This window comes from Phaethon aethereus (genome assembly GCF_964289735.1).
Source record: "Phaethon aethereus genome assembly, contig: HAP1_SCAFFOLD_314, whole genome shotgun sequence".
NCBI lineage: Eukaryota > Metazoa > Chordata > Aves > Phaethontiformes > Phaethontidae > Phaethon > Phaethon aethereus.
Genome location: NW_028114165.1, coordinates 115798 through 128316, shown reverse-complemented (window position 1 = coordinate 128316; position 12519 = coordinate 115798). Strand labels below are relative to the sequence as shown.

Here is a 12519-nt window from a genome sequence, read left to right as displayed (position 1 = left end):
GGGGGCGCTTGCGGGCGCCCTTCGCTCTTCCGTCCCCCCCCACGCCTTCCGCCTTGTCCCGCCCCCCGAATGCCAGAGAGGGGAGCGCGGCCATTTCAGGAGCTTCCCCCCCCCACGGCTGCTGCGGCGGTGGCAGAGGAGCCGCTCTCCGTAGCGCTTGCCCCGGCACCCAGTGAACGGGCCTGCCGGGGCGGTGAGGATGGGCGAGGACGAACGAACCTTTCAGAACCGAACTGTTTTCCTCTCGATCCCAGGCAACCCCGGGAATCAAGCGCTGCGCCCGTTCCCCTACTCTCTTCCTAGCGAGTGGGGCCGAGACACATGCTCCGTCACCGCTTTCGAACTCGCCTGTTGCTTCAGGCTGGGAGGGCCGGGACAAAGGCCGCGGGCAGCGGGGCTACAACGGGCGGCGACGGCAAAAGCCCACCCGCGCCCCTCCCCCCGGCCACATCGAGAGCACGAAAGCAAGACACATGCGCCAACAGTGATGGAGGCTCTTCTCTTGAGGGCGTGGGTGGCTCTGAAAAGAGCCTTTGTGTTATAATAAAAGCGTAACCTATGCTAAGAATGGAATTTAGCCGCCGAAGCCGTAGAGGGTGCGTCCCTGGCGCTTGAGAGCGTAGACCACGTCCATGGCCGTGACCGTCTTCCTCTTGGCGTGCTCGGTGTAGGTGACGGCGTCCCGGATCACGTTCTCCAGGAAGACCTTCAGCACGCCGCGCGTCTCCTCGTAGATGAGCCCCGAGATGCGCTTCACGCCGCCGCGCCGAGCCAGGCGGCGGATGGCCGGCTTGGTGATGCCCTGGATGTTGTCGCGCAGCACCTTGCGGTGGCGCTTGGCGCCTCCCTTGCCGAGCCCCTTCCCGCCCTTGCCTCTGCCAGACATAGTCTCGCCCGTCTCAATCCCAAGGCTGTTTGGCGGTAGCGGCTGCCAGGGCCGCTCTATATTGCCAGCGGTCCGACCTGGTTGAGGACTGCGACGGGGCAGGGCAAGGGCGGGCTCTTCTCCGCGCCCTTCCCCCTGCGGGCAGGCACGTTCGCACCGCCATCGTCTCCGACAGGCGGCCGGGGCGGGCGGCGCGGTGCCGGCCCCAGCCCCGGGAGACAGCCGGCCCCGCCGCCGGCGCGGCCTGGGCGCCGCGGGGGAGGATGCCCGAGGGGGACACCCTCCTTCCCGCCGCGCACGGCCCGGCTTCCCGGTCCCGTCGTTGCGGCGCCCGGTGCCAGTGGGGGAGCGGGGGCCCCGCCGGCCGCGGGTCTGCAGCAAAATCCAGCCAATGGGGGCGGCGGGCCCGGGCGCGCCGCTTCCCGCCCGCGCGGTGCCGCCCCGCCCGCTCGCGCCCCGCCGCCGCCATTTCGCGGCGCTCCATCAAAGGCCCGCGCTGTTTTTGGCGGGACTCGGAGGCTGTGGTTGTGGCTTCTGGTCAGTCGATTTTTTTCGGCATTTTGGAGGTGACTGGGGGGTAACATTCCCCACTGGCATAGTCCGTTCTCTCGGGTGTAATCTCAGGCCTGTAGTAGTGCTGGCATGCTGGGTTAGCGGCTTTATCCTTTCGGGAGGGGGTGGTTTTTGCCGGGACTCGGTTGTCTCTACGGGTCCATGGCGTGGGAGCTGTGGCGGTGCTTCCCAGGGGCATGACCGTGTAGGAAGCTCTCAAACCTTGCGAGCGCACACACACTGTTTTACTTTTTTTTTTTTTGTCTGACAACATTTACATTTACCGTATATATATATATTTGAAGGTATTTTTACGTTGCTTTTGAAGGATCACCAAATAAATGCTATTGCAAACATTAACTCTTTACCATACCTTTCTTGTCAGGAGTTTTTTCCTGGTTAATTATATCAGTGTGTAATACACGCGGTTTTTTATGTTCGGTGGGCCAGGTATTTGTTGTTTTGTTTCATCCTCCCTATGTTTTCCCTGTTTTCTAATGGGTCCCCATTACTATAACGCTTCCTCAGCGTGACAAGGTTTTGCTTGGTAATTTCACAGCTCTTTCCCTTTGAGCTGTTACATTTTTTTCATTGTTTGTTGTCTTGCATTCTTTTTTCTTGAAATAATTTTCTCTGTCTTTGGGGCTTGGGGCACGTTTTGGAATGTTTTTTTCTCTCTGTGTCTCTGTAGCCTTATAGTATGTATGTTACTTAATTTGGCTTATGTTTGGCCACCATTTTCATAAGTCTATTCTCATGCGTAGATAGCCAGCTTTGAAGTGCTTATATTGGCCTTTATAAGTATCACCTGATTTAGTTGTACAGAAATAGCAGACACATTTATCTTTGTGCATCATCTTTGTAGATGAAGCTCCTCAGTTTGCATTAGAATCACTGTGTCTTTGCACACTATTTATCAGTTCACTTACTGTTTGAGAAAAAAAGAGAATTGATATGCAGCCTTTTTTTCGTTCCCTTTTATGGGTTACAACATTAATAGAATGCAACAGAGAGTTCAGTAAAGCTTCTGCATAACTATAAAGTGTATTCTTCACGGCCTGTTACTTCTCTCCGTATTTAATATTGTACACCTCTTCCCTGGCAGCGATTAGTGTGGTTTTCACTATCTTTGTCTGGAGTCAAAGGACCTCTTTTCTTCTCTTCAGGACTGCTGAAAGAATTATTTTTCCTTTCACATCTGGCACATTTGTTTTTAATTATGTAATTTTTTGCACATCTTTTCTATAGCTTTGCTTTCATTTCACCTATTGACTTTAAATGGTGTAGATGTTAGTATTCTTGTAGTTTATCCACTTCAACAATTTATTCTCTTCATGTGGTTTAGTCAGAACAGGTATTACACCTTACAAGCTGGCCTATTCACCTCCCATGCCTAGTGTTGATTGGCACTTTGTCAAAAAGTTGCAATCTCTTTTAGCATCTGCTTCTTGCTTTTTTTCAGTTCACTAGATCTCTTTCTGTGGCATTTATTGTGCAGTTAATATATTTTTACATGAAATTTAACCTGTGCTTATTTTTGCATATTTTCTTGATCGTCTCTATGTTAGGCTTCCTTAAATAACCAGCTTTTCATACTTATCCAGGGCCCACTGCTTCTTAAGAGTGACAACCCAACTAACAAACTGAAACAGCTAAGTATGTAATTTCTTCCTGACTTAAGCAATAGCTTAGCTTTAAAAAGGATAAAAAACACAGATGGTCTGAAGCGTGAATTTTTATTGTGACTGATTTTTCACAGAATCTTTGTAGATAATGATAGCAATGTACAGGCACATGGAATAGATTGCTGTATTACAGTGTGCTTGGGTTATTTGAGGAAATATTGTTCCATATTTCATTATTGTTAAAGTCAAGTTATACTTACCCAATTTTATCTTTTCCACACCAAACAACAGAGAGTTTAATTTTCTTGGTTTTCTTTTAACGTAATGTATATGTGTGGTATCTTTCTAAACTTTCCACTGGCAGCTGTAGCTATAAAATAACAGTGTGTCTACTATTGAAGTGTTGGGGCACTCCTGAAAATAGACAAAATTAAACCAAAAGGCGTGTCATACATCCTGTTTACAGGAGCTCAAACCTTTCAGTGTTCTGGAAAAGAAGGCAGGAGCTCCCAGCAATCTGCACTGCTGGAATTCTTAAGTAATACTTCATTTCCTAGTATGACATTTTGGTCTCATATTTTATGGCCAGTGATCATCCTTCACTCCTGGTGGTTCATTTACGTAGATTTTATAACTCAGAACCAACAAGTAAGTATATGAACTACCCATTAATTTTTTTGTAATTTAACTTTTCCCATTAATCAAGACACTATGGGGAGCGTGAAAAGTTGTCTTTCTCTTCCTGATCAGGCAGCGTTAGTTGGAAGAGCCTTGAGCTGTCTCCCATGATGTAAGAAGGCAGCCAGGGGACACTGGAGTGAAGGAGCAGGTTAGGTGATGGCAGGAATGAGTGAGAAAGCAACTCTACTCATATTCCCACTCTAGATACGTCATAGCAGATGATAGCACTCCTCTTCCCTTCTTCACCTGATTTCAGTCTCCCATCCTGCCATTCCTGATAATGGTCCTGACCTTCCCAAAAGACAACTGTCCCCTTGAAGAGGCTTTGAATAATGTGAATTTCAAAATTTGTTTTCTTTCCAGTGATGTACTTTTTTTTGGGGTTTTGAGGACAAGTGTTTAGTTGTTATCTGAGCTGCTGATCTCTCAGTAGATCTGCCAGCATATGTATTTTCAGTTCATTAGGAGAATTAATATCAACTTAGAAGGTCGATGTGGCGTGTTTTTTAAAGCAGCCAAAAGTATTGTGATTGAAATGTTACAATTTCGAGATAAAGATTTGCTTCACCTCCTAAAGCAGTAACTTGTGATAAATGTGCTGTTTTACTTGTGTGAGAAATTCATGAGGGAAAGGAATAAAACTGCATCACATTCTCAGAGAAATGTAAGTGTTCTCAGAGCATAATCATAGGAAATTTAGAAGTCCAGGTAAACAGAGATATCTATTTTTGCCTACAGTAACAATCAACATGACAAAAATATCACAGAAATTGTCTAATGCAATGCAAATTAAAGAAATTATTGTTGTAAGTTGCATCACAAGTTGTTAGTTAAAGCACAAGCAAAATAAATACTCCGTGCATCCTACTCATATGGAGACTCCAAGCTGTCAGTCTCTGCCCAGGCCATCAAACCTACACCTCTGCACAAGCCATCTGTGAAGAAACTGAAGGCGGGTTCATCATCAGGAATGGTGGTTATTCCCTCAATATAAAGAAGAATCACACATTTTGCACCTGACAGCTCAATATGCCCCTAAACTACTGCTGGACTGTCTGAGTTCTGGTCAGCTCAACGCTAGTTTCCATTCTCATTCACCTGGACTAACCTGATGGACCTGGCACCTGGACTGACTGCTCACCATGGGTCTGTCTGCCCCAGGGCACAGCAAGATTTCTTCTCCGGTGTGCGTTTGCCTCTGGGCTCTACCTGCAACTGTGTGTTGAAGCCCCTGCTGGTGCATTCAAAGTCGCTTTCCTCCAGGTGGAAGTTGGAAACCTTGTGCAGTGTGGATCATGGCAGCTCCTACCCCAGGAACAGTGGGGTCCATCACTGGCAGAGCTTTATAAACCTCACTAAAATAGTATATGTATTTATTAATTACTGATGTTTAAAAGTGTTACCTTTTCATGCATTTGTATGTTTATGCAGTAACCCTCAATAGCCCTTGCTGCTTATCCCTAAACTCGCAGAGATGGGCAAGGGATAGGTCAGGCTGAAAGAAAAAAAAACCAAAACACATAGGAGAAAGTTACAAAGTCCTTTACAAGGTAATGACCTATTTTTTCCTCTGTTTTTCAATGTATAGTAATTAAATATTAATCTTACTAGTATTATCATGATAATGATTATCCTATTCTGCTGCTGTTCTGTACGATACTGTCCTTTTACACGTCCAACGTGTTATATGTGCATGTGTACGCACAAATGCACACATCTAGTATGAAATTTTCTGTTGAAACCTCCACCACATAAAAAAGCATTAGGGCTGCTCTGATGCAGCTGCGAGGTCTTTTGTCAGTTGGCAGTCTGTATACACAGTGAGTGCCTAGGACTAGCAATTAATGGGAACCTCACAGCCTATAGAGGCATGTGGACTTGGACTTCTAGATCATAATGGATGGTGGCAAATCAAACCATCCTTTTAGTGATAAACAAAATCTCCATTTCCTTGACCTGCAACAGTGCTCTTGCCATGACCTTTACAGCATAGACATTTTGGGCTCTCCAAGCTTTAGGTGTTTTGGATGTCATTAAACAAAAATCAACTTCAGCCTTCACATTGATTCACTTTTTTTTGACCATAGTTTTCATTTTCACTGCCTGTCCTCCTGCCCCTGATCCCTGACTCAATCTTCAGAACTGTCTCACCACCATCTTCCACCTTCACTGCACCCTCCAGGTTGATCCTAAGAAAAAAAAAACCCTCCCACAACAGAAAACAATAAATAAATAGTCTGTTCAATGGTCAGAAGTACTAAAATTAAAATAATATCAATGTCAAGAATTACCAAAAGATGAACAGAGCGCAAAACAGAGAATATTGCATCTTTGTACCATTGTAGCATTGTATGAAATAGTTGCACCTTGAGTATTGTGCACATTTCTGGCCTCTAAATCAAAAAAAGATGTAGTGCAACTGGAAAAGAAAGTGCTGAGAAGTAATAAAGGTCTAAAATGGCTTCACAACTAAGGATACTAGGACGCTTTTGGAACAGAGAAAACTACCAGGTGAAGATGTTCTCACTTTCTTTACTATCTATAATGTCAGTGGCTAAATCTATCAAATTTAATGAGGTCAAATCTAATTATATAATTAGTTACCAACCAAAAGGTTACTGAGGCCAGAAAAACTGCCTGAATATCATAGGTGGTTTCCTTAGTAAATGGAGTCCTTACATCCATAGACTTTTTCAAGATGATAGAGAAGAGCAGAAGATGGGTGAAAAGGTGAGGACGAAGCCATCTCTCATCTCTGTAGAAAGGAATTCTGGAGAATACAGCTGTTTGCATAACTGTGAGCACTTACTAACACTGGTGTTAAATAGTTCTTATCTCTTAAAGACTTCTACACTGATCCCTCGTGGTATCAACTGCCATTCAATTACATGCCTTTGTTGAGGATCAATTTTGTTTTTCTCATAAGGTCAAAAAAAGTCCCCAAAAAACAGTCCCCCAAAACTGACACACATGCACCTCCCAAAGCTTCTATTCACTTAACTGATTCTGTTGTTTTTTTGTTTGTTTTTTTTTCCCCCACAGGGATTCCAAGTTACTTAGTGTCCTGGCTTGTATAGATATTTGCATGGTTCTCTCACAAACTACTTGCGGAGGCAAAAGAGGAAGTTCCACGTCAGGAAAAAGCTGCAGCATCTGTAGGAAGAGGGAAGGATTTGTGTGGGTTTTTTTTTAATCCCTCCCCACGCATCAAGAGCAGTATCATTCATGTGCAGAGTGCAGAGACATGAAATAATCGAATTCTTAAAGAGGTGTTGTATAGAAATGCCATCTGCAGAGGAGAAAGGTTTGTCCGCATCAGCCTAGTTAGTATGGTAGGGTTGTTTCTGTACCATGCAGGCATGCCTCATGTTTTCTAGAACAGAATGAACAAGGGGGGAAATGCTATAATGATCATGGGCTCTTACAGAAGTAGTTTATCAAGCAGGATGGTCTGTTGCTCTCTCAGCAGTGAAGTTTGCAGAATCAAAATAACACTTTCTAGCAAAGCAAGCTGGAGCCCAACTCCCTCTTGGGGTTTTTTTATGTGTTTTTTTGGTTTTTTTTTTTTGTTTTTTTTTTTTTTTACCCTGTGGCCAGCAGCCACAGTATAAATAGAGCATAGTTCGAATAAAACCAACACTCGATGCAAGAAACACTGGAGGCATTAAAAAAACGGCAAAACCCTGGTTTTAGCAGCAGCCAGGGTGGGGTGCTCACCACCTCACGGCGCTGCCGTGCGGCAGATTCACCTTCCGCGCCTGCGGATCAACCGAATGGAAGCGACTCGGGGAGGAGAGGGGAAGGAGGGCAAAGAACAGGAGGAGGAGGAAGAGGGAAGGAGGGAGGCTTCTTCCCGGGTGGGATTGGTCAGGAATTGCTGCAGCGGGGCCGGGAGGGGGCGGGGGGGAAATCCCCCCAACCGATCGATCCCCCCCGTTACTCAGCTGTGCCACAGTAATGCCCGGGAGATTCTCAGGAGATGCGAAGAGAAAGACGTCCAAGGAATTACCTGCGGTTTACGGCAATCTGCTATTTTGTTGGTATTATATACACTTTTATTGTGTATATATTGCATTTATTGTTACCTGCAAACGCAGGTTTCTGCTGCCTTTCTACAACTATAGTGCAATTGGCTTTCAGACTTCCATTCAAATTTCCTGAATGTCAGCATCAGTGCCTCTGAAGCTGTGTGAATGGAGACATGTGAGTTTCTTCCACATTCTTACCAATGCCTGAACTGATCCTGTACTGTCTGAGAGAAATAAACAATAATAGCAATAACTTTTTTTTAAACTTCATTTGGTGAAGTAGGTCTGTTAAGTGAATACGAAAAGTAAATTACTGATATTATTTAAAAGGTTTCTATACATTACACCAGATTTGTAAGATATTCCTACATTTTCATATTTTGGTTTGCTATGTACAGTTGCAGCAAGCTGCTAGAGGAACTAAAAATTTGAATGGATTTGAGAATAATTTATGAAAAGACCTATAAATGTTTAACCCTTGCATAGACTGTGTCACGTAAGTGTTCAAATGAGTTTTACAAAGAGCCCACAGTGGATATGGAGATATCCTTGGTAGCAGACAATTAATTCCATTCACTTTTGTTGGCCTAGGCAAATACTGTAACTTGTCTTTTTTTTTTTTTAAATATGCTTGCTGAAAGGCAAGAGGAAAAAAATTTTAAAAATTAAAATCACATCTTCCTCTAAGACTGTGGAAGACTGCTTAGTACCAAGGGAGTTTGAACAATGTCTTTATCCAGTCCATAACCTGGTCATTAGAGAGCAATCAAGCACAGTCCTTTTTAAGAAAAACATGAATAACATTCTTTGGGAGCAAGCTATCTGAGAGATTGCACTACCTATGCTATAGCTAGTACTTTAAAGCATAAGGACATATTTTGTGTGGACTTAAAGGTCAAAAGTAATTTAGGTCTTCCATGACACTAAACGTTTTTTCATGACCACCAGCATCTGTGATGCACAGTTCTTAAATCTAAATCCTTCCCCCGTCAGAGAAAACTGCTTGAGAATTTAGGCTGTCTGAATAGGTGGAAAGTAATTTGGGAAGGGGTCCAGATTCATTAGATATTCTGTATCTGCAATGAAATAAAATACTTATGCTTTTAAAGAAAGCTAACTCTCATGTCGCACAAGTAAATAGGCGATATAGTCCATTTCTCTCTTCTATATTCATAAATACAGAACTTTTATTTATCTGTGGCATGCAGACAGAAAATATGTTCATTTATAACAAGCATAGTTACATGAGGTAGAAGAATATATTGCCTTTCTACGTTAAATGTGAGCGGCTGGTCAGGAGAAACAAGGATGCGCCATAATTGTAGGAAAATATTCCAGTCATATTTTAACTGAAGAAAAAGAGGCTTTGATACACACAACTCAGTTTGCCTGTACTAACACAAACATTCTAAAAAATATCGTGAAAATACTGTTGGTACAGAAAACAGAACATTAGTCATAAAGTGCTATGAGAGGAAACTGAGCTCTTTATATGCACCATCTCAAGGGAGAAACATTGCTAGAAAGGCAGAGAACAAAACGGTAAATGTTGTGATTTACCATTGCTGCGTGTAACTAGTTTCTAACAAAAAAGATAATAGAAAAAAATACTTTTGATTTCAATCTGTCCATATCTCATTTGAAAATAAAAACGTTAGAATACTTGTATTTACGTGATTTTTCAAACATCAATGGGGAAAAAACCCTCCTTTCATAATTTTTAAGAGAAGCTAAACAGACCCACTGCCTTCTCTGGCACTTCAGTGTGAGCATTGGTCCTGAAAAGAGAGAAACGCTCCCTCCTCACAGAATGTTTCTGAGGGCAAAAATGAAACCCGGAGGTCTCTGTTTCAAAACGGGATTTTCAAACGGCCCAGTCAGGACCTTCTACAAATCAGTCCTCTGCTTTAGACCCATTCAATCTCTTTCCCTCACACTTAATATCCACCAATAAGTTACTTTGCTTAATAAACTACATAAAAGAAACTGAGATTATCAAATAAAAAATAACCCTCAGATGTTTTAAACCTTGTTCTAAGCCTCAGATTTCATCGTGGCTACTAATAAAGTCCATCTCCGGATAGTAGATGATCAATACCTAATACTATTTTTTTCAACAAGATTAATTGGGGGGGGGGAAAGTCCTCTGCCTGTTTCGGGAAAAAGAAAAAAAAATACTCAAACCAAACTTAACTTGAAAATTGTGGAAGAAGCAAGTATTGTTTAAAACCAGCCCTGCGATTTTAATCTTGTTTCCAAGCAACACTGCAGCCCGGCACTCGTCTGCGTTACCTCCCTCTGCTTGAAAAACATTTTCCATTAACACATTGCCACAATGACTCACTCCTCTGCCTCCTGAGGGAGGACACTGCAAAAGGCAGCACAGTTTTCCTCCCCCTATTTCTCGAGGCGCACTTTTAAAGAACAAAGAGCCCCACCTCCCCACCCCCCCCCCCTCCACCCCCGGCTGCCGCCTTCGGAGGCTCCCAGCGGTGCATTCCTGCCTCCCCTTCGGGCAGTTTTATCTTATCTTTATTTTTTAGACCACTAGTGAATGACAAAGCAATTAAAGCCTGTTTTATCTACATCTGCCTAACAAAGGGGGGAAGGCGGTGTCGCTTACAGTGGAAGGAGGGGAAAAAAAAAAAGGGATTTGTTTTGAGGAAGCAGAGAGGGGAGAGAAGCCTTCGCGGTCTTCCAGCGGGGCGGGCTCCCCGAGGCACCAATAGCGGAGAGGCTTCTCCCTATAAATACTAATTTCTTTATATCCTCCCGACACCCCACCCCTCCTTTTTGAAGTTTGTCTCTGCCCATGTCCGAGGCTCTGCCCGCCGCTCCAGCCCCCACCTCCAAGGAGCTGAAGACGGCTCCAGAGCCCGCGGGGCCCCGGCGCCACCGAGCTGATCCCTAAGGCCGTGACTGTGTCTCCAAGGAGCGCAAGAGCCCTAAAAACGCGATTAAGGTTGTCAAGCCCGAAAAGGCGGCGCTGAAGAGCGCTGCGTAGCCGAGGGAGGCGGCGCCCAGGAGGTGATACTGTGAAAGGAAGCTTTTGCAGATAAATTCAACAGCAATTTCAAAAGCCACCTACGCTTCAGAAGGAAAAGGAATGAAACATCAATTCAAGTCTAGGCTGGTACACGATGATCCCCTGCCGTGCGTATATGAGACTTTCCGTCGCGCTTCTATACGACCTCACACGCTATGGAAACGTAAGCTTTAGCCTATTTTGTTTCAACTCGTGATCCTCCATTGTGACTTCTACCTCCACCTCTCATCACTCAGAACAGCTCACGCTGTCCTTTGGAAACAGTGCCGGGCTAGTTACGGGGCAGCATCCCAGTGAAATACTTACAATACTGTCACTAGTGCCAGAAAGCCGTGTAACGGCAAACAAGCAAGGGAACAAACAAAACAAACACCACAATTAATGATGCAGAAGGCGCTGGGACGAAAACGCGAAACGGGAGCGACCGCACCCGCACCGGGAGGAAACCCCGCCCCAGGTTTGAAAATCGCGCGCTCACCTCGGATTGGCCGGCGGCGGCCCCACCCCTCGCCGCCCGTGGGTTCAGAAACCCCCTCCCTCCTTCCCCCGCCACAGCCCACCCCTGCCGGGATTAACGGTGCTTCCTCCCACGGAAACCATGGGGCGCGAGGCACCGAGCCCGCCCTTGCCGTGTTCTCATTTACTCTCCTTGCAACATGCCGCGGTGACTGATCTCAAACCTAAATGCTGCCTTTTATTGATTTTTCAAAAAAGTGGAGCAGAGAGACATTTACATTACCTTCTTGGAGAAAGGCAGACTTACGCCGAACAGCAAAACAAAATTGAAGCTATATACACAATATATGCTTCAGAAAAGGCTTCTCGACATGCAAAGTTTCTAGATATATTAAGACACATTGTTTCCAGAAAAGCGACTATTTGGAGGCTCAGGTATTCCTGCTCTTTCAAGGAACATGTGGGTGGCTCTGAAAAGAGCCTTTGGGTTGTTTGTTGAGAAGTTTTACTTGGCCTTAGCCTTGTGGCTGTCGGTCTTCTTGGGCAGCAGCACGGCCTGGATGTTGGGCAGCACCCCACCCTGCGCGATCGTCACCTTGCCCAGCAGCTTGTTGAGCTCCTCGTCGTTGCGGATGGCCAGCTGCAGGTGGCGGGGGATGATGCGCGTCTTCTTGTTGTCGCGGGCCGCGTTGCCCGCCAGCTCCAGGATCTCGGCCGTCAGGTACTCCAGCACGGCCGCCAGGTACACCGGGGCGCCGGCGCCCACCCGCTCCGCGTAGTTGCCCTTGCGCAGCAGCCGGTGCACGCGGCCCACGGGGAACTGCAGCCCGGCCCGCGACGAGCGCGACTTGGCCTTGGCGCGCGCCTTCCCGCCCTGCTTCCCGCGGCCTGACATGCTTTGGATCAAAGTTTAAAAAAAAAAAAACTACGCGAAAAACAAAAAAGCTGCGAAAACAGAAGAAATGCAGTGAGAGCCGCCACCCTGCCTTTTTATCCCTTCCTTCTGGGGTTCGGTGAGAATTCTGATTGGAGGAGGCTGCGATTGTAAAGTTAGCCAATAGGAAGACAGATGAAAAAATGACCAATCGAAGGTTCTGGTCCGTTTGACGTCATGAACCCGGATTGTCCAATAGATAAGAACAGCCTTGAGTCATCTCATTTGCATGCCGTCCCTATAAATACGGGGGTCGCCGCTATTGTATTTACGTCGTTCCTGCGGTAGACAGGTAGTGAGAGACTTGTAAA

General features: G+C 45.5%; 2 protein-coding genes across 2 annotated transcripts; both read right to left on the bottom strand.

The window, feature by feature from the left end:
• Nucleotides 1-548: 548 nt before the first annotated feature.
• On the bottom strand, nucleotides 549-886 carry LOC309416232 (histone H4; the record flags this gene model as incomplete). Its single annotated transcript, XM_082015804.1, has 1 exon — nucleotides 549-886. The coding sequence occupies one exon, from the start codon at nucleotides 884-886 to the stop codon at nucleotides 575-577; it is 312 nt and encodes a 103-aa protein (XP_081871930.1). The 3' UTR covers nucleotides 549-574.
• Nucleotides 887-11779: 10893 nt separating this feature from the next.
• On the bottom strand, nucleotides 11780-12399 carry LOC309416224 (histone H2A-IV; the record flags this gene model as incomplete). The annotated part of the gene is made up of 1 exon (XM_082015797.1): nucleotides 11780-12399. The coding sequence occupies exon 1, from the start codon at nucleotides 12167-12169 to the stop codon at nucleotides 11780-11782; it is 390 nt and encodes a 129-aa protein (XP_081871923.1). The 5' UTR covers nucleotides 12170-12399.
• Between the last annotated feature and the right edge of the window lie 120 nt (nucleotides 12400-12519).